Source organism: Pelodiscus sinensis, chromosome 11 (assembly GCF_049634645.1).
Source record: "Pelodiscus sinensis isolate JC-2024 chromosome 11, ASM4963464v1, whole genome shotgun sequence".
In the NCBI taxonomy this organism is placed as follows: Eukaryota; Metazoa; Chordata; order Testudines; family Trionychidae; genus Pelodiscus; species Pelodiscus sinensis.
Genome location: NC_134721.1, coordinates 730,936 through 749,409, shown reverse-complemented (window position 1 = coordinate 749,409; position 18,474 = coordinate 730,936). Strand labels below are relative to the sequence as shown.

General features: G+C 43.0%; 1 protein-coding gene across 9 annotated transcripts in view; it reads left to right on the top strand.

Annotated features, from left to right (window-relative positions):
* CFAP20DC (CFAP20 domain containing) overlaps window positions 1-18,474 on the top strand; it is a 219,110-nt gene that overhangs the window by 124,825 nt on the left and 75,811 nt on the right. For all 9 annotated transcript variants that reach the window (XM_025186465.2, XM_075938433.1, XM_075938430.1 and 6 more), the window contains one exon: window positions 10,931-11,262. In XM_025186465.2, coding sequence (XP_025042250.1) covers window positions 10,931-11,262 — 332 coding nt within the window. The remainder of the gene's footprint in view (window positions 1-10,930; window positions 11,263-18,474) is intronic.

Below are 18,474 nucleotides of genomic sequence, written 5' to 3'. Positions count from 1 at the left end.
AGCATTGGCCTTTAATTCCTCTAGGGTGCTGCAGGAAACACTGAGCAAAAATTTCAGAAGCAGATTCCCAAGCTGTGCATGTGGGACAAGACCTGATGGATGATTTTCTGGTGGAAAGTCCACTTTCTCATATTATAATTTTTACCTTACTTTAAAATATTGCAATATAATGATTAGTAGAGGCACAAATAAATGAGCTCTACAATATCTAGAATTAGGAAATCTCCCTACAAGTAAAATTTCACAAAAATGAAAAATCTTCTCTACACACCAATACATTGTTCTTTCCAGTATTATTCCCTGAGAATGTGTCAAACACACTGGCTGTGTCTACACTGGGCCACTTATTTTCCGGCTGCTTTTCCGGAATAACTTGCCAGCTGTCTACACTGGCTGCTTGCTTTTCCGGAAAAGCAATGACGATCTACTGTAAAATTGTCAGTGTTTTTCCAGAAAAACTATGCTGCTCCCGTTCGGGCAAAAGTCCTTTTCCGGAAAAACTGTTCCGGAAAAGGGCCAGTGTAGACAGCACAGTAGTCTTTTCCACAAAAAAAGCCCCGATCGCGAAAATGACGATCGGGGCTTTTTTCCGGAAAAGCGCGTCTACATTGGCCACGGACGCTTTTCCGGAAAAAGTGCTTTTTTGGAAAAGCATCCTGCCAGGGTAGACGCGCTTTTTCCAGAAATACTTATAACAGAAAACTGTTCCGTTTTAAGCATTTCTGGAAAAGGGTGCCAGTGTAGACGTAGCCATTATGTAATTTCTATAACTTACTTACAATCATTATTTCAAAGTGAAAGTTTGGGGTTTTTTCCCTACTCAAATGTTAATGAAACAGCAGATCTGCACATCATGCAGCCCTGTCCACTAGAAGCACCATCCGAGACAAGAATGGATGTCGAAGGTTAGGGTTTAAAATGGCTGGCAAAATCGATCTGAGATAATCAATGGTATGGCAACTCATTTTGTGTTACTTTACATCTCTGTTCTGTCCAGGGTAAGAAACTCTCTCTGTTGTAAATTTTAGAGGATTCTGAACCAGTTCACATAAAATATGAATGTCTGTGCTGCAGGGGATTATGGAAATCAACCACTGTGCAATAGAATTGCTTTGGAGCATTGATAAAGATTTTCAGGATTAAACAAAGAGCACCAGAGCAGTGCATAAATAAAAAACCTCCAAGCTTTCATGATTAAAGGAAGGGAATTACATTATTCTTTAAACCTTATTCAACTTAACACCAAAAAAACCCCAGTCATTACGAAATTTGAAACTTTTACTCATCCCAGATGATAATTTTTGGTTTTAATTTTTATAGTGCCAGCATGGACCCACTTTCAGTTTTAAAGCTGAGGGGTTTAGACACGTAATACAGATTGAACCTCACTAGTCCAGAATTCTCTGGTCCAGAAACATCCAGCGTTCGGCAGATATGAGTTAGCTGAATGTCCACTCTTTGGGGGTGTGGCCAAGTTTCCTGCTGTCCCATAAAGTCTGTTTACACCAGTCCCTCCTCTCAGCATTCTGTGCTGTTATTTAGCTCTAATTTCCCCTAAATGGCCTCTCTCCGCCCACAAGCAGTGGCAGTGTTGGTAATGCTGCTGGACTAATGGTCGGCAATGTACAGCACACGTGCCAGAAGTGGCACATGAGCCGATTTTGAGTGACCTACGCAGTCCGCAGTGGGAGCTCCGGCCGTCCTTCCTCCCGCACAGAGTGGGGAGCCCACGCAGCTATAAGGCTTGGAGCACCAGCTCCGGCTTCTGGGTGCACGGGACAGGGGGAGGTGAAGAAAGCCCTGACCAGACCCGGCTTTCCACTCGTGTCCACCCCCAGTGTCCCCAGGAGCCGCTGCCGTTCCCCTCTTGCCTCCACAGGACAGCACAGGGACCACGCGCAGAGGCAGGACAGCCCCCTCCCCCCGAATTGAGGCCCCGCCCCTACATGTGCACCACTTCTGCTCCGCCCACCCCGGCCCTGCTGGCATGCAGGGGCCCGCAGGTAGGGGAGGGCGGGAAGAACTGCCCTGCCCCTGGGGGCTGGCCAGGACCCTCCCCAGACAATATAAGAAGGCGGGATCTGGGATGTCTAGAGTTGGGGGGAGATAAGGCAGAGAGGGGGGCTGGGCAAGAAGGAAGCAGTGGGGTGGGGGAGTCTACCCCCAGTGCCCCCAAGAGCCGCCTCTCTCTGGGGTGGGGACAAAAGTGATGTGGTCAGGGTGTGGGACAGACCTGCCAGCATGTGGGATGGGGTGTAGGAGGGAGCGAGGCCGGGTGGGAGGTAGGGTGCAGAAGCAGGCTGGATGTAGGGTGCCTGGCAGGGGAGAGGCAGCAAGAGCAAGAGAGTGTGCAGTGTGTGGCTGGGGGGAGGGTGCAGGAGCAAGAGAAAGGGTAGGAGCAAGCTGGGGGTGTGGGGTCTTGGTGGGGGAAGGGGAGTGAGTGAGGGGGATTGGGGCATGGGGGTCTGGGCATGAGGAGGGACACTTACCTGGTTTGGTGCCCTGTTACCCTCAGCAGGGAAAGGAGGGGAGGAGCTCAGCTCCCTCCTGGGCTTCCCAGTCCCATGACTGTCCAGTTCATTTGCCCTGCCAGAGACATTGGCTCCCAGGGTCCCCCCACAGCAGGGCTCTCAGGGACGCGCCACAGGCTACGAGCCAGCCAGCCCTGACACTGGGCTAGGTATACGGGGATCTCTCACCTGGTGCACAGAGGTAGCTGGCCTTGGGCTCTGTGCTGAGACATAGCCACCTCTGGGGTGGAACCGTGTAAAGGCAGCACTGCACAGTTGTTCAGTGGGTTTCAGGAACAACTGGTGGTTGATGCTAAAGGGGATAATGTTCCGTGCCCAGCTGCAGGGTGTGGGGGGGGGAGGATTTCTAGTTGTTAGAGCAGGGGGTGATTTCAGAGCAATGGACTGACCTGGACAGCCTTGTCCCCCCACATTGATCCAGGGCTTGCGCTCTGTCTGTCTGTCTGTCTGCCTTTGCCCCACTCCCTGGCATGGATCAAGCTGTGGGAAGTCCCTGGAGTCTGCTCCTTGCAAAGCCTCACTTGTGGAAGGGACCACACATTCCCATAGAACCATAGAGCTGGAAGAGACCTTGGAAGGCCATCAAGTCCAGTCCCCTGCCCAAGGCAGGACCAATCCCAACTAAATCAACCCAGCCAGGGCTTTGTCAAGCCGAGACTCAAACACCTCCAGGGATGGAGACTCCACTACTTCCCTAGGTAACCCATTCCAGTGCTTCACCACCCTCCTAGTGAAATAGTTTTTCCTAATATCCAACCTGGACCTCTCCCACCACAACTTGAGACCATTGCTCCTTGTTCTGCCATCTGTCACTACTGAGAACAGCCTCTCTCCATCCTCTTTGGAACCTCCCTTCAGGAAGTTGAAGGCTGCTCTCAAATCCCCCCTCACTCTTCTCGTCTGCAGACTAAATAGACCCAACTCCCTCAGCCTCTCCTCATAGGTCATATGCTCCGACCCCCTCATCATTTTGGTTGCCTCTGCTGGACCCTCTTCAATGCATCCACATTCTTCCTGTAATTGGGGGTCCAGAACTGGACACAATACTCCAGATGTGGCCTCCCCAGAGCTGAGTAAAGGGGAATAATCACTTCCCTGGATCTACTGGCAATGCTCCTCTTAATGCAACCTAATATGCCATTAGCCTTCTTGGCTACAAGGGCGCCCTGTTGACTCATATCCAGCTCATAAACTGTCTGTTTCACTGAACAATCAGTCGGGGGCTGCACGCAAGTGAGAAGCAAAAAACCAAAACCAAACCCTCACTGATGTGGCCCCTGGCTGAGCAGTAGAAAGACACTTCCCACATTCCCCTCACGCACCAGAGCCTAGAGGGGCCCGGCCTACTAGACGTCGTGTGCTCCACTCCATTTTGTTTGAATGTGCATGGTTGTCTTTATTGTGCAGTCTTGTGTTACTCTGTCTCCAGGGATGCCAGCAGATGAGCCCTTTTGAGAAAGGGAGGGGTCTGCTGCTGGACTCTGCTCTGCCCGCCTTCAAAGACTGCAGGAGGAACGGCCCATTGTCTGGCATGCATCTGCTGCTGGACTCTGCTCTGCCCGCCTTCAAAGACTGCAGGAGGAACGGCCCATTGTCTGGCATGCATCTGCTGCTGGACTCTGCTCTACCCACCTTCAAGGACTGCAGGAGGAACGGCCCAGTGTCTGGCATGCAATCTGGCAAGAAAAAGTCACAAGGAGGGGGGGCCCACATCTCATTTTGAAAGAAAAAATATCCAATAGTGAAATGAGCCTCGCCATTTTAAATAAAACATCACCGCTTTCCACGTAGAATCTGAGCTATGACTAGATACCTAAAATCACTGTACAGAAGCTGCTTTCAAAGAAAAGCAAATGTACCTACATCACTGGTATCATACCAAAGAACACAGCCCCCCCCCCCCCCCCCCCATCCATCTCTTGCTGAAGTAATCTCTTTAACATTTATGTTTTCAAAACAAACTTTTTTTAAAAAATAGGTAAAGCAAAATTGTTTTTATGTTCTCCTCAAGGCCCAAGTGTTACAGGAAGGAAGGCAAACCAACCATTAAGTTTCCTATAAAAAAGAGAACAGTGTAGGAGCTCTGAATTCCATGTTGCTGTAGCAGTCACTTAACCAAATAGTTTTAGAGGGGTAGCTGAGTTAGTCTGTAACTGGAAAAACTTTTAAAACCCAACAAATAGTCTAGCAGAGTCTTAAAGACTAACAAAACATGTCCATGGTATCGTGAGTTTTCGTGGTTACAACCCACTTCTTCAGATGAATGGAGTATTAAAAGTCCAGTTCCATAATAAATAGGGGATGGGGGGAAGGAAGGGGAAAAAATAGTGAATTAGAGTGTTCATGGTACATGAAGCTGATAGAGAGGGTGCAAAGTATCCATTGTTTGGTTGGTTGAGTCATTAGGATGTGGAAGGTAGTGTGCTAGCCAGGTAGTGTCTTTATTCATACCTTTGTGGTGGCTCCCAAAATTGTGCTTCCCTGTGTATTTGGTTTATAGAATTGTCCTGAAAGAACATGGTAACTCTGAGATCCATTAATGAGTGCCCAGGAAGGTTAAAGTGTTCTCCAACAGGTGTCTGTGTGTTGCCTTTTTGGATATCTGATTTGTGTCCATTCATTCTTTCCAGTAGAGACTGTCCAGTTTGGCCAATATACATGTGTCATGACCATGAGGGTTAGCCAGCAGCCTGGGGATTAAGGGGTTAACTATGTCCCTTACCTAGCCAGATATCTGCTCAGCCAATAGAAATGCAGATAGGGATTTCAAACTGAGACAAAGGAATTTTTGGTTTTTCCCTCCTTTGTCTCTGGGGAGTGTCTCTCCAGCTACTGAGGGGGACAGACAAAATGTCTTGCTCCAAGAAAAGACTCTTCACTATCTGTAGGTAGGGTAAAATTTAGATAAATCCCTTAGGTTTTATGGCTTGGGAATGGGAATCTGATGTCTGTGCATTTAAAAATGGGGTTTCCTCTCCTTTGTAACTACGTTCTTGGCCCATGGGGGGTCTCCCCATGAGCATATTAATTGATGACTTTTCCATCTAGTCATTATGCTTGTAACAAGAGTATTGTGGTGATAATAAAAGTTCTTTCTCTTTCTTTTTTTATTAACCTGATATTGGTTAAGTTTTTTGTATCCTGGTTTTTACTTAAGGGCTGAGATTTCCGAAATGATCTCACCCCTGGTTTCTTATCATTACTTGGTGGTGGCAGCGGATTGTTATCCCAAAATCTAGGTTTTTAAGATTTTGTGGGGAAGTTTTATATCAAAGCCCGGTAGATAAGGTTTTAGGGTACTTTTGCGCACCCCCACTTCTGCATTTATCGTTCCAGAGTGGGGAATAAGTCTTGGCAACATTGCAGAGGGGCATTGCTGGCATTTGATGGCATAGATCCCATTAGTGGATGCGCACTTAAATGAGCCTCTGATGTAGTGGCTCATGTGTTTGGGTCCAGTGGTGAAATCACTGGTGTAGATGTGTGGACAGAGTTGGCTCCTCGGATGATTGCAGGGGTGGGTTCCTGGATGATTATGATGGAGATATGCTGCGTGGTTACTGGTTCTATCAGCTTCTTGTAACATGGACACTCTAATTCACTATTTTTTCCCTTCCTTCCCCCCCTGCCATCCCCTGTTTATTTTGGAACTGGACTTTTAATACTCCGTTCATCTGAGGAAGTGGGTTGCACCCACGAAAGCTCATGATCCCATCTACATGTTTTGCTAGTCAGTAAGGCACTGCTAGACTAGTTGTTGTTTTTTAAGTTTAACCAAACAGGTTAGAGTTTCTAGAGTGTTTGATTTCATTAACTAGCCTTACAAAATATGTATCTGATTCTTTTGACGACTTCTTGTCCATGAAATAGTTTTTAAAATCTGTTAGTTTATTTTAAATTGAAACCTCTTTTGGTAGGAAAGAAATTTCCAGCTTCAGTTATTAATCTTCAAATAGAGCATAAAAAAAAGGGAAAAGGGTATATGATCTCTCTGGCGCTCAATTCATGGAGTTTTGCTACTGATTTCAGTAGGAAAATTGGGATCAGGTCCCTGTACTACAAAGGCTGCCTGAAGAAAAACACATTTTACATTTCCAGTTCTCCATATAATGAAAATGTGTTTTATGTTGCCCTATTCAGAATGAATGTTAAAATGTTAAATACCACTAGTATTTTCATTTGTGATTGTCTCCTGTTAAAGGATCGCTCGTGTTACCTTGTGGTACTGTCTTTGCTGTTTATAATGGAAATTCTTCAGATTTGTGGCAGAGACCACATAAACATATCTTCCCTTGCAGGTGTGCAATACTTTCACAAAGGTAAATTGTTTCTGAGCAAGAGAAGAAATAAAATGAATGAATATAGTTTATAGTTTGTCAGTCTTATTTATGCAATGTTGAAACCTTCATTAAAATGTAAGGCTGCAATTAGAAACTCTAGCATAAATCTAACTGTGTAGAGAAACTAATTAGATGTTTAGGTGATCATTCTTGCATTTATCTTGTTTGCTGCAATATTGTGATTACACAGTAATTTACATATTTTCCGAAGAAAATACACCAAATTATTCATTACAATTGATATGGAAATACTTGAGGTAAAAAGAGGTGCCAGTATAATAAGTGGTTGAGAGATAAAAGGATTTGGTTTGGTCTAGAACACCCCATCTCATTCACTGGTAGACAATTCATGATGGTGTATTAGCCACAGGTCTCACAAGTTGTTGAACCACATAGCAGGTGTCAAATGTCATTCTATAGTCCTCTGTATTTTCATATTTTCACAGTGAATATTACCCTAGAAATCAATAACAGTCAATAAACTAATATGTTTGCTGTTTATGTGTATGCTCAGCTTATTGCTAATTTGAGGTCATTTAATTAACATCTCTGGAGAGCACCATTTGGCTTTTCCAGGTCCTAAGACTTCTTGATTCTTAGGAAACAAAGTCTAGTGAAAGCAAAGCATCACAAAGTAAGGTGAAATGGCCCTTGCAATACACAAGATCTTTCAAATAATCTGTTATACTTCTTCATTACTTTTTGATACTGGGATTTCAAACATTTTTATCTATATTCAAGTATGAATTCCTACAGCTACTGCGCTGAGTTAATAAAATAGAGAGAAGTCGCCGAAAAATGAGACATGGTGGATTGATTGTAATCATAAACCCATGATTGAAGTAGATAACCTTTATTTAAAGCATGGGTTCCCAAACTGGTGTGTGTGCCCCCGGGGGGGGGGGGGGGCGCGAGGCGACGCAGCCTTCCCTCTCCCATCAAGTTTTGCTGCCCTGTTCCGTTCCTTTTTTCCTTTTTTTTTCCCCCTCAAGTTTTGCTGCTATTTGGGTGTGTGTGAGGGTTTTTCAAAAATCAAAAAGGAGGGTGTGATGCCAAAAAGTTTGGGAACCACTGATTTAAATCATCAGTTTTATTATTGCTTTGCCTTTTTAGTTTTCAATTATTTTCCTAAAGAAAGGCTGAATCTTCTCAGTTGATAGCCATTAAAATGTTGCTTTGTAGCTAAATTGCCTTTACACTAAATGTGGTGGTGCTTTTTGCTAACCAGGGGTATGTCTACACTACCCCACTAGTTCAAACTAGCGGGGTAATGTAGGCATACCGCACTTGCAAATGAAGCCCAGGATTTGAATTTCCCGGGCTTCATTTGCATAAGCCGGGCGCCGCCATTTTTAAATCCCGGCTGGTTCGAACCCCGTGCCGCGCGGCTACACGCGGCACGAACTAGGTAGTTCGAACTAGGCTTTCTAGTTCGAACTACAGTTACTCCTCATTCCACGAGGAGTAACGGTAGTTCGAACTAGGAAGCCTAGTTCGAACTACCTAGTTCGTGCCGCGTGTAGCCGCGCGGCACGGGGTTCGAACCAGCCGGGATTTAAAAATGGCAGCGCCCGGCTTATGCAAATTAAGCCCGGGAAATTCAAATCCTGGGCTTCATTTGCAAGTGCGGTATGCCTACATTACCGTCCTAGTTCGAACTAGGAGGGTAGTGTAGACATACCCCAGGAGACTAGACTATTGTCCAGATTTTTAAAACTCATGAAGCATTGCTGTGCTCACCATTGCAACATCTAACTGATTTAGGAGCCTAGATATGATTAGGCACTTGGAGTGCAATCAGTGGGATTGGCAACCAGTGGGATTTAGTCTCTTAAATTACCTTTGAAAATGAGATTTAGGCTCCTCAATGAGAGAGGTGTTGCAACACTGAATATTGCATACTTGTTTACATTTGAGCCTATAGCTAGATATATTTAAGCTCCTGTATAGCTTAACTTTCATTTATTCTGAATCTTGATATTTAGAATGTTTATGTTAGAAATGGTGAATAGGGCATTTTTATTTACTACATTATTTTTTTTACTTGTAATCCATGTCAAGACCTGCTTGGGTAGAAATTACAATGCACATAAAGCATTTTACATTTTTATAGTTAAAATAAACTAAATTTAATGTGCTGGATACATAAGAAAAAATTATCAGACTTTTACCTTCATATGGTTAAGGTAAATGTAGAGTAACAACTACAATTTTATGTTTAGATGGTTCAGCCAGATAATTACATCTGCATAATGCTGTGATGCCTCCTTCGTATTTCTGAATCGGAAATTGAAATGTTATATATGATCTTTTCTGGGCAACCACAGTCGAACACTGAAGAGTCTTTACATTTGTGCAGCAAGTATCCGCATCTGCCATGGTTTGTGGTACTTTAGTGTACCTTGATTTTTTAGGTCAGCCTTTATCAACTTGGTCTAAAGAGATTACTGGAAAATGTCTTGGTCTTCTGAATCTCATAGGCTTTAGTTTAAAGGGACATTAAGACAATCTGTCCTTAAGCAAAGCAGTTTACTGATGTACTAGGGGCAACTCATGTACAAGATAAGTAGAAGCAATAAGGAGTCCTGTAGCACCTTATAGACTAACAGATGTATTGGAGCATAAGCTTTTGTGGGCAAAGACCCACTGTGCAGATCCAGACTAATACAGCTACCCCTCTGATACAAGATAAGTAGAGTAACTGATATCGTTTCTCCATCTCCTGAGGCCGGTTTGTGGTAGAAGTTGCCTTTTAAAGTTAAGTTCCTACCCCTACCTCAACAAGAGTCTGGTAGGACTGAGCCCTTCTTTTGTCAATAGCCAGTTTGAATAGCATTGCAAAAATCACAACCGTTCTAGAGCAAGCCAGTCACAAACAGCTATTTCTCCAAAGCTGCTACTCATTCCAGTTTCCTCATCCTCTTTGCCTCGGCTGCGTTAGACCAGAATCTAAGGTTTACCAATAGAGCTCCTGTAGCTCCTCTACCGGTTCCCTGAGGCTGCTTGAATGGGTCATTTGTGTATGTTGTTAAACTATGGAGAGTGGCTTGAATGCCATATTGATAGTCCAGTTCTTGTTCCTCTGTTCAGCAGTGATAAGGCTTGTTGCAGCTATTAAAGAGCTACTTCAGCCTTACCATTTAGCACTTTATTTTGAGGTTTATATTTTTATGTTGGGGATGGTAACTGCTTTATGAAGCCAGTCAGTTTCAAGAGTTAGTAACTTATCCATGCTACACTACATTTAATGAAGAGAAAGGACTGATGCGTACTTGAGCAATTCTTCTCTCAGATGCTGTTTGAGATCCACCTGAATAAATCAGGTTGGTACTTTTTTCTCTATCACCACTCCAAATGGTAAAATATATCTTAACAAGGTGAGTGTAAGAATGGACTTTTCATTTCAGTAGTTTTCTGTTTGTTTTAAACCTGGCAGATTAACGCTGCGTGCCAGAGAACTCAGTGAAATGAGCATCTTTGTGCATTTTTCACAGCACACCATTTTTCAGCTGAGCTTTAGTTTCATATATAAATTTAAACCATTTTTCGGGGCCTGAAACAAAATACGTGATGTTAGTGGGGGTGGCAGGGTAAATAACTTTTTGCACTTTCTGCACAGCATGTGACACGTTTTAGAAAATCCTGTTCACAAAAAACATTAATATAAAAAACGCCATCAATGACCAAATATAATAAATATGCTGTACTGGAAGTACAAAGGACTCAACTGCCAGAGGTGTTAATTGTAATTTCAGATTTGTAAATTCCTTGTACATTGTTACAACTGAAGCAGACTATTGCCAGCAAATGAACTGCATGACCAATACATTTTTTTGTTAAACTTTTGGCACGCTACAAGATTTCTAGAAAGCAACACGACTTTTTTCATGGCCATCTTTAAAAACATAAGAGAATAAAGGTTTTGACATAACAACCTCTATGAGGTATAACTTTAATATTGCACTCCTGTGTAGAGTTTATTTAAATGTTATATGCTGAAATAAATATTTTATTGAACACTGACATTATTTTTATACTCCAACATTTTGTAAATTTCAGATGAATGGGTATTTCCTGAAAATTGCAGTAACAGTTATCAGGTGGATTCCAGTGGACAGTCAATAGCTGCCCAAAATACAGCCTGCAGTAATTTATCCCTGTCTCTGGATACTGATGCTGAAAGTGGAAACAAGAAAACAGGTGAACACCAAATAAACCATAAAGAGATTTTTACATTTTCATCGAGGCCTCGATCAGCTCCTCATGGGAAGTCCCCAAATATGTCACCAGAAGGCAGCATGCCTCCTTTGGATTTCAATGAGGACATTGATGGGGTCTGTAGAGGAGCCCAAATGGAAGATGATTTTTATGGAAGTGACAGCAATGAAGAGGTGAGCTGCTTGATACGTACAATACTTGATAAAGTTTTAAAATGCTGAGGGTGAGATTCTGCCCTCTGGGTCATGGCTAGACAAGGAAGTGAAGCCCTCCCCATGACACATGCTGCTGAATGGAGAAGTAAGTTAATCATGCTCAGTTTGGGTGCATCTACGCTGCAGGGCTTAACTCAAAGTAAGTTACGCAAATTGAGCTACATCAATTGCGTACCTTATTTTGAAATAGGGAGCATCTACACAGCACTTATTTCAAAATAGAGCCCTCTTCTTCCGACTTCCCTTCCTCCTCGTACAATGAGGGTTACAGGAGTTGGAGTAAGAAGTCCTCTAGCTTGACAGTATTTTGACACTATTTTGAAATAACTGCCTGCTATGTAGATACGGACTAAGTTATTTTGGAATAGCGCTAGTTATTTTGAAATAGTATTGCAGTGTAGATGTACCCTTTGTGTGTCTGGATGCAGGGGAGGATGGGGAAATAGAGTTCTGTCCACTTTGCAAGTTAGGTAAGGGAGCAACACACCCCCAATCACCCCAAACGTCCAGAGCTGAATGTAAGAGCTTAATCTCACTCTTCATACATTTATATGGACTATGCGAAGGGATCGCTGTGCTCACCATCACGTCAGAATGCAGCCCAGACATCCTGCCCGTATAATGGTCCTCCGCAGCACTTCATAGTGTTTCGGGTTAGGAATTGAAACCCTCTTTGTGTAACACAAATTGTAGGGGAATGTAGGTTGTCAGCGTGTGATTTAACTGCTTGGATTTGACGCAAAAGCTGAGTCTGATACTTGATTTCACTCATTGGCCACCACTTCATTTTTACATCTTGTCTGAAATGTGGCAATGCCAGGTATAGTTCTGGGAGGTTATTCTTTTGCAACGTGAAAAATGTTGAGAACTTGGATTGGTTAGAGAAGATAGAAAAATCACCAACTGGTAATATATTTATAAAAATGAAGCAGGTTGTCATGTCAGTGCACAGTTGCATCAAGTTGTTATGGCAACTGCTTTTAGTTCTGCCTTTATTAACATTCCAGTCTATTTCATTTTTAATTATAGAAGTGTTTCTTATCATTCTAATCATTTTCTCACAGACTGGGAAGGAAGTACAACAGAGTTATGTGATAGCAAGATAGATGAAACTTTGCAAAAATACTGTTCCATTCCTCCTGGGAAATTATTTTGCAGATGCTAACTGTAACCAAAAGAAAATCTCAGAGCTTTTTATTGTATGTTTTCTTTTCTTTTCACCTTAGACCTGTCAGACCTCATTATTTCAAAGATGGTCCTAGAATTTCAGGGTTAAACCAATTAAAGTTGAGATAATGAATCATGAACAATGAGGGGGTCTTGTCTCTACCATATGGTGTCTGTTTTGGAATTTTTTAAAATCCACAGAGATTTTCTATGTCAATTACGCTCAAGAAAATCAGACGGGTTACTAACTAAAGGTAGATTAAGAAGACATTCTAAAACATATCATTATGTTAAAAACTTTTTTCTGTGTTGTAAATCTTGGTATTTGATTCCTACATGCTCATAATTACATCTGTGTGTGTGTGTGTGTGTATATATATATATATATATATATATATATATATATATATATATATATATATATATACAAAACACACAATGCAGCTAAATTCTTTTTTTCTTAAATTTAAACCAAATTGCAGGACACATATTCCAGTTCAAATATCTTTCCAATGTAGAGAACCAGTGTTTCCTCTTACTCTTATTTATTACTTTGTACCAACATAATGCTTAAATAAACCTCTAATCCCCTGTTTCTGCAAGGTTTTGTGCTCTCTTGGCCCTTTGGCGTTAGCATTAGTGGAGGATGTATGGTGCTGCTCAGGATGAGACTGGTAGCTCTTTCTGTACTACGGAATAGACTTAACGGCATATGGCTAACCAGAATGTAATAACGGCAAGTTTCATGTATTTCCCAAGTACCCTTGAGCTTTCACGTCATAGGGCATACATGGCAGCGTTGGCCAAACTTGCAAAGGCTTTACACTCAACTTGATAGACCTGGTGGGTGGCACAGTGCGTATAGAAATTGGACTAAAAGAAGATGACCTGTCTGTCTATAATACATTCACTTGGAATGCTAATGCTGTAATTCAGGGCATGTTCTAGGCAGGAATTGCAGAATTCATTGATTTGAGGAGAATCAGAAAGCGAAAAAGAGGGAAAATGGGGACTGTGGAGCAGCTATCATCTGATTATCACAGCCACAGATAATTGGAGAGTTGCTTAAAGCAACAGATCAGTGGTTCTCAACCACGAGTACATGCATCTGTGGGGGAATGCAGAGATCTTCCAGGGAGTACATCAACTCAGCTAGACTGGTGCCTTTTTTTAATATAGGCTGCATAAAAAGCACAAGCAAAGTCAGTACAAACTAAAATTTCATACAGGCAATGACTTGTTTGTACTGCTCTATGTATTATATAGTGAAATGTATGTATGATATTTATATTCCAATTAATTTATAATTACATGATCAAATGAGAAAGTAAGCAGTTTTTCATAAGTGTGCTCTGACGTGTCCTCTTTCCTAAGAAACATGGTACCATTTAGTTCCTTGTAATACTCTTTGTAGCAACTGTTCTCATTTCCCACAGAGACATACCAATAGTTATTTTCACTGCCGTGAGTGAATGTCTATCTTAAGTACAGTTAGAGAATTCCATATGCTGCATAATGTTTCCCATTATATCATCATAATCATTGTGTTTTCCAAGGAGTGTGGCAAATGATCAATTATCTGACAGGTACATGTACAATTATTCGTGGTTCCTTCAGAAAAAAATAGACTGGAGGTTATTCCTTCCTGTCAGGAACAGAAGATTTTAAATATTGTATAAACTAAAACTGTCATATGCCAGTAATTACAAAGAAGGCCTTTCAGTTAATTTATTATCTTTTAATATTGATTATGTTAAATTATGTCAGTATGACAGCTAGATAAAATCTACATGTATAATCCAAAAAGATCATTTAAAATAAACAAACCTACACTGCAATAACAATTATAGTTTTTGTTTAATTTCACTACCAGTTTATAATTCAGAGTTAAGGCTTTTTTCTGTGAAAGAAAAGTCAATGAACCAAAAAATATTTAGCTTTCTTTATTTTGCTTTTATTTTTGCACATATGTGTTTTGTGTTACTTCTGTAGTCGGCTGTATATTGATAGTCTGGATGCTCATTTAATTTTCAAATCATTCTCTACTTTGAACTACAAAAACAAACTATAGAAAAATGTTTCATGGTAGATTATAAAGTCAAGACTACCACAGAGAAAACATGGTTCTAGAAAATGGCAATTAGCCACGATGGGTAGGAATGGTGTTTGGCAGACGCTGGGAATAGGTCACAGGATGGATCACTTTATGATTCCCTGTTCTGTTCATTCCCTCTGTGGCATCTGGCATTGGCCGCCGTCAGCAGACATGATACTGAGCTAGATGGACCTTTGGTCTGACCCGGTATGGCCCTTTTTACATAAAAGCCAAGAACTGGGCATGAGAATTCTGACTTTGATTACCTTTTATATTAGCACAGTCTAGGAAAAATCACTGAGAAAATGTCTTAATCTCAGGACAATATCTATTCACCCAACTTTGCCATTACTAAAATTAAAAAATTATATTTATTCACCCACTTAAGTTGCATTTTGCAAACCAACTCTAAAAATATCTTGAACATGATATGCAGTAGACACTAGATGTTCACTGTTTTGCTCAGTCTTTGAAAATCCCATCCAGTAAATTTATATCTAATTTTAAAAGTCAGAGAAAATTTTAAATAAGAAAAAATATTTTTTCTTCTCTGTGGGTCTATCACTTCTAGGCTTCTCTTTTTAGGTTACCGGTAGTTGTTTTGTGCATGTCACTTCTGATTGCTTTGTACAGTGCCTGGTATTTTGATGCCTAGGTTTGTATGATTTTATACGTACTAGATTTATTGAGTGCATGTATGTTGTCAGATAATACCATCACAATGGGATAAATAAGCCAGCTGTGATAATGAATTGTAAACTCACAGACAGGTGAAGCCAATATTGACAGATAGCTGGGTATTAAGGACACATTGCAAAAATAATGTTCTGTTTGATAGTTATAGATTCTGGCTCCTGACCTCTCACCTTGATTGAAATATTTGGGATATACTGAGCAGCAGGGAAAATTAGTCTGGACGATGATAGGGATGTAATAGTGCAGTCGATTAACGGATAAGCAGAAGCGTATCGGTTAATACTATAGACTACATGCATTTCTCACACACCCCGCCCCAGTAAATTTTTTAGCAGGCTGGCCAGTAGCCCAGCTCAGTCCCAGCTTGTGCCAGGTCCCTTACCTACCACCACTGCGGCTCTGCAGTTAAAGTGTATTAGGAGTTGGGCAGGCAGGCAGCCCAGCTCAGTCCTGGCTTGCGCCGGGTTCAAGAGTTCAGACCCCACCCTGGACAGCTGCTACTGCCATCCCATGCTGCTGCTTCTGTATCAGAGGCAGCAGCACAGGGCAACAGGCAGCTAGTCCACAAGGGCAGCTGGTTTTTAAACTGGCTCCCCTCATGGACCAGCTCCTGCCTGGCACCCCACACTGCTGCCTCTGATACAGGGGGCTCTCTGGGAGTGGGTCCGGAGCACACTGGCTGCCGGCCCCACCCCCGGGGACTATGGAATAGTGGAGTAACCAATAAGAATCTATGAGGTTCATCGACTATTCAATTAACCAATATTTAACATCCCTAGAGGATGATATAGTAGGGTAGAAAGAAGACTGGTCTCCTGTTCCTAAAGTTACTGGAATGAATAGATTTTAGGACCGTCCTGTTGAAGCATCTTCCTCCCAAACAGTATTTCTGTTGAGGAATGAGTCAAGTAGAAAACGTGTAAAGAATGAAGTTCTGTGCAGGCCACATATCTTAGGCTGGGGGAGAAGTCCATGCCCAAAGAAAATCATCAGGGCACAGAATTTCCACTTTAAGCTCTAGGGACCAAATTTGGATTTCACGCCAGGGCAAATTTGGAATCAGTGGAGTTTTTCTGGCTTTATATCAGTGGACGTGAAATCGGAATCTGTGCGCTTTCAGCAGGGAGAGTTATGCACTTGTAACTCGTGTAGTGAGTATCAGTGCATAGAGACTCACTAGCCTATGTGTAGGCTCTTTTGCTGGTTGGTTTGTAATCAAAAACCTCCCAAAATCCCCAGGTTTTCAAAATCCAGTGTTTGGATTTTTCTGATTTCTGCCCACATTTTGTACCTGCTTCGACTCAATGGGCCTGGCCCCTACCTCAGAGACAGCCTGTTGAATGGCACATGCCTGTGCACACCGCTTGGTGGGGTTTGCAGCTGTGGAGATGCGAGATGGGCAGGATGCCTGAGACTGCTGGACCACTGCAGTGACAGGCCATGGAGAACAGAAGGCTGCTGCCTGTGAGCACTACCCCCTCGACAGCGCCCCAGGCTACAGACCCTGTCTGCTTCCCTCCCACACTGGCACCCCCTCTTCCCATCAGGCATGCCCTCTTCCTGTCCATGCCCCCCATAAGTACTGGGCACCCTCACTCCCTTCCCCCACCTGGCATCCTCTGTCTTCACAGACAAGGCCAGCTCCCAGACTACTGTATGAGGCAACACAGTATGGGAAGGAGATGGGCAGCCCTTGGTAGGGAACAGGTTAAGAGCTGCTTAGAAAAGCTAAACATACACAAATCCATGGGCCCGGATTTAATGCATCCGAGGGTACTGAGGGAGTTGGCAAATGTCATTGTGGAGCCTGTGGCCATTATCTTTGAAAATTCATTGAGATCAGGAGAGGTCCTGGACAAATGGAAAAAGGCAAATGTAGTGCCCATCTTTAAAAAAGGGAAGGACAATCCAAGGAACTACAGACCAGTCAGCCTTACCTTAGTCCCCCAAAAATCATGGAGGGGATCCTCAAGGGATCCATTTTGAAGCACTTGGAAGAGGGGGAAGAGATCAGGAATAGTCAACATGGATTCACCAATGGCAAGTCATGCCTGACCAATCTGATTAGCTTCTACAATGAGGTAACTGGCTTTGAGGATATGGGGAAGTCAGTGGATGTGATCTACCTTGACTTTAGCAAGGCTTTTGATACTGTCTCCCAAAATATTCTTGCCAGCAAGTTAAGGGAGTATGGATTGGATAAATGGACTGGAAGGTGGATAGAAAGCTGGCTAGACTATTGGGCCCAATGGGTAGTGATCAACGGTTCAATGTCAGGTTGGAGGTCGGTTTCTAGTGGAGTGCCCCAAGGATCAGTTCTAGGGCCGGTTTTGTTCAGCATCTTTATTAATGACTTGGAAGAGGGGATGGATTTCACCCTCAGCAAGTTTGTGGATGGCACTAAGCAAGTGGGAGAGGTAGATATGTTGGAGGGCAGGGATAGAGTCCAGAGTGACCTAGACAGATTAGAGGATTGAACCAAAAAAATCAGATGAGGTTCAAGAAGGACAAGTGTAGAATCCTGCACTTCAGCGGAAGAATCCCAATCGTTGTTAAAGGCTGGGGACCGACTGGCTAAGTAGCAGTTCTGCAGAAAAGGACCTGGGGATTCCAGTGGATGAGAAGCTGGATATGAGTCAACAGTGTGCCCTTGTAGCCAAGAAGGCTAATGGCATATTAGGGTGCACTAGAAGGAGCATTGCCAGGAGATCTAGAGAAGTGATTATTCCCCTCTATTCGGCTCTGGTGAGGCCACATCTGGAGTATTGTGTCCAGTTCTGGGCCCCCCACTATAGAAAGGATGTGGGCGCATAGGAGAGGGTCCAGTGGAGGGTAACCAAAATCCTGAGGGGGCTAGAGCACATGAGCTACGAGGGGAGGCTGAGGGATTTGTGCTTATTTATCTGCAGAAGAGAAGAGCGAGGGGGGATTTGAGAGCAGCCTTCAGCTTCCTGAAGGGAGGTTCCAAAGAGGACAGAGAGAGGCTGTTCTCAGTAGTGATGGATGGCAGAACAAGGAGCAATGGTCTCAAGTTGCACTGGGGGAGGTCTAGGTTCGATATTAGGAAAAGCTATTTCCCTAGGCAGGTGGGGAAGCGCTGGGATGGGTTCCCTAGGGAGGGGCTGGAATCTCCATCCCTAGAGGTTTTGAAGTCCCGGTTTGACAAAGCCCTGGCTGGGATGATTGAGTTGGGATTGGCCCTGCTTTGGGTA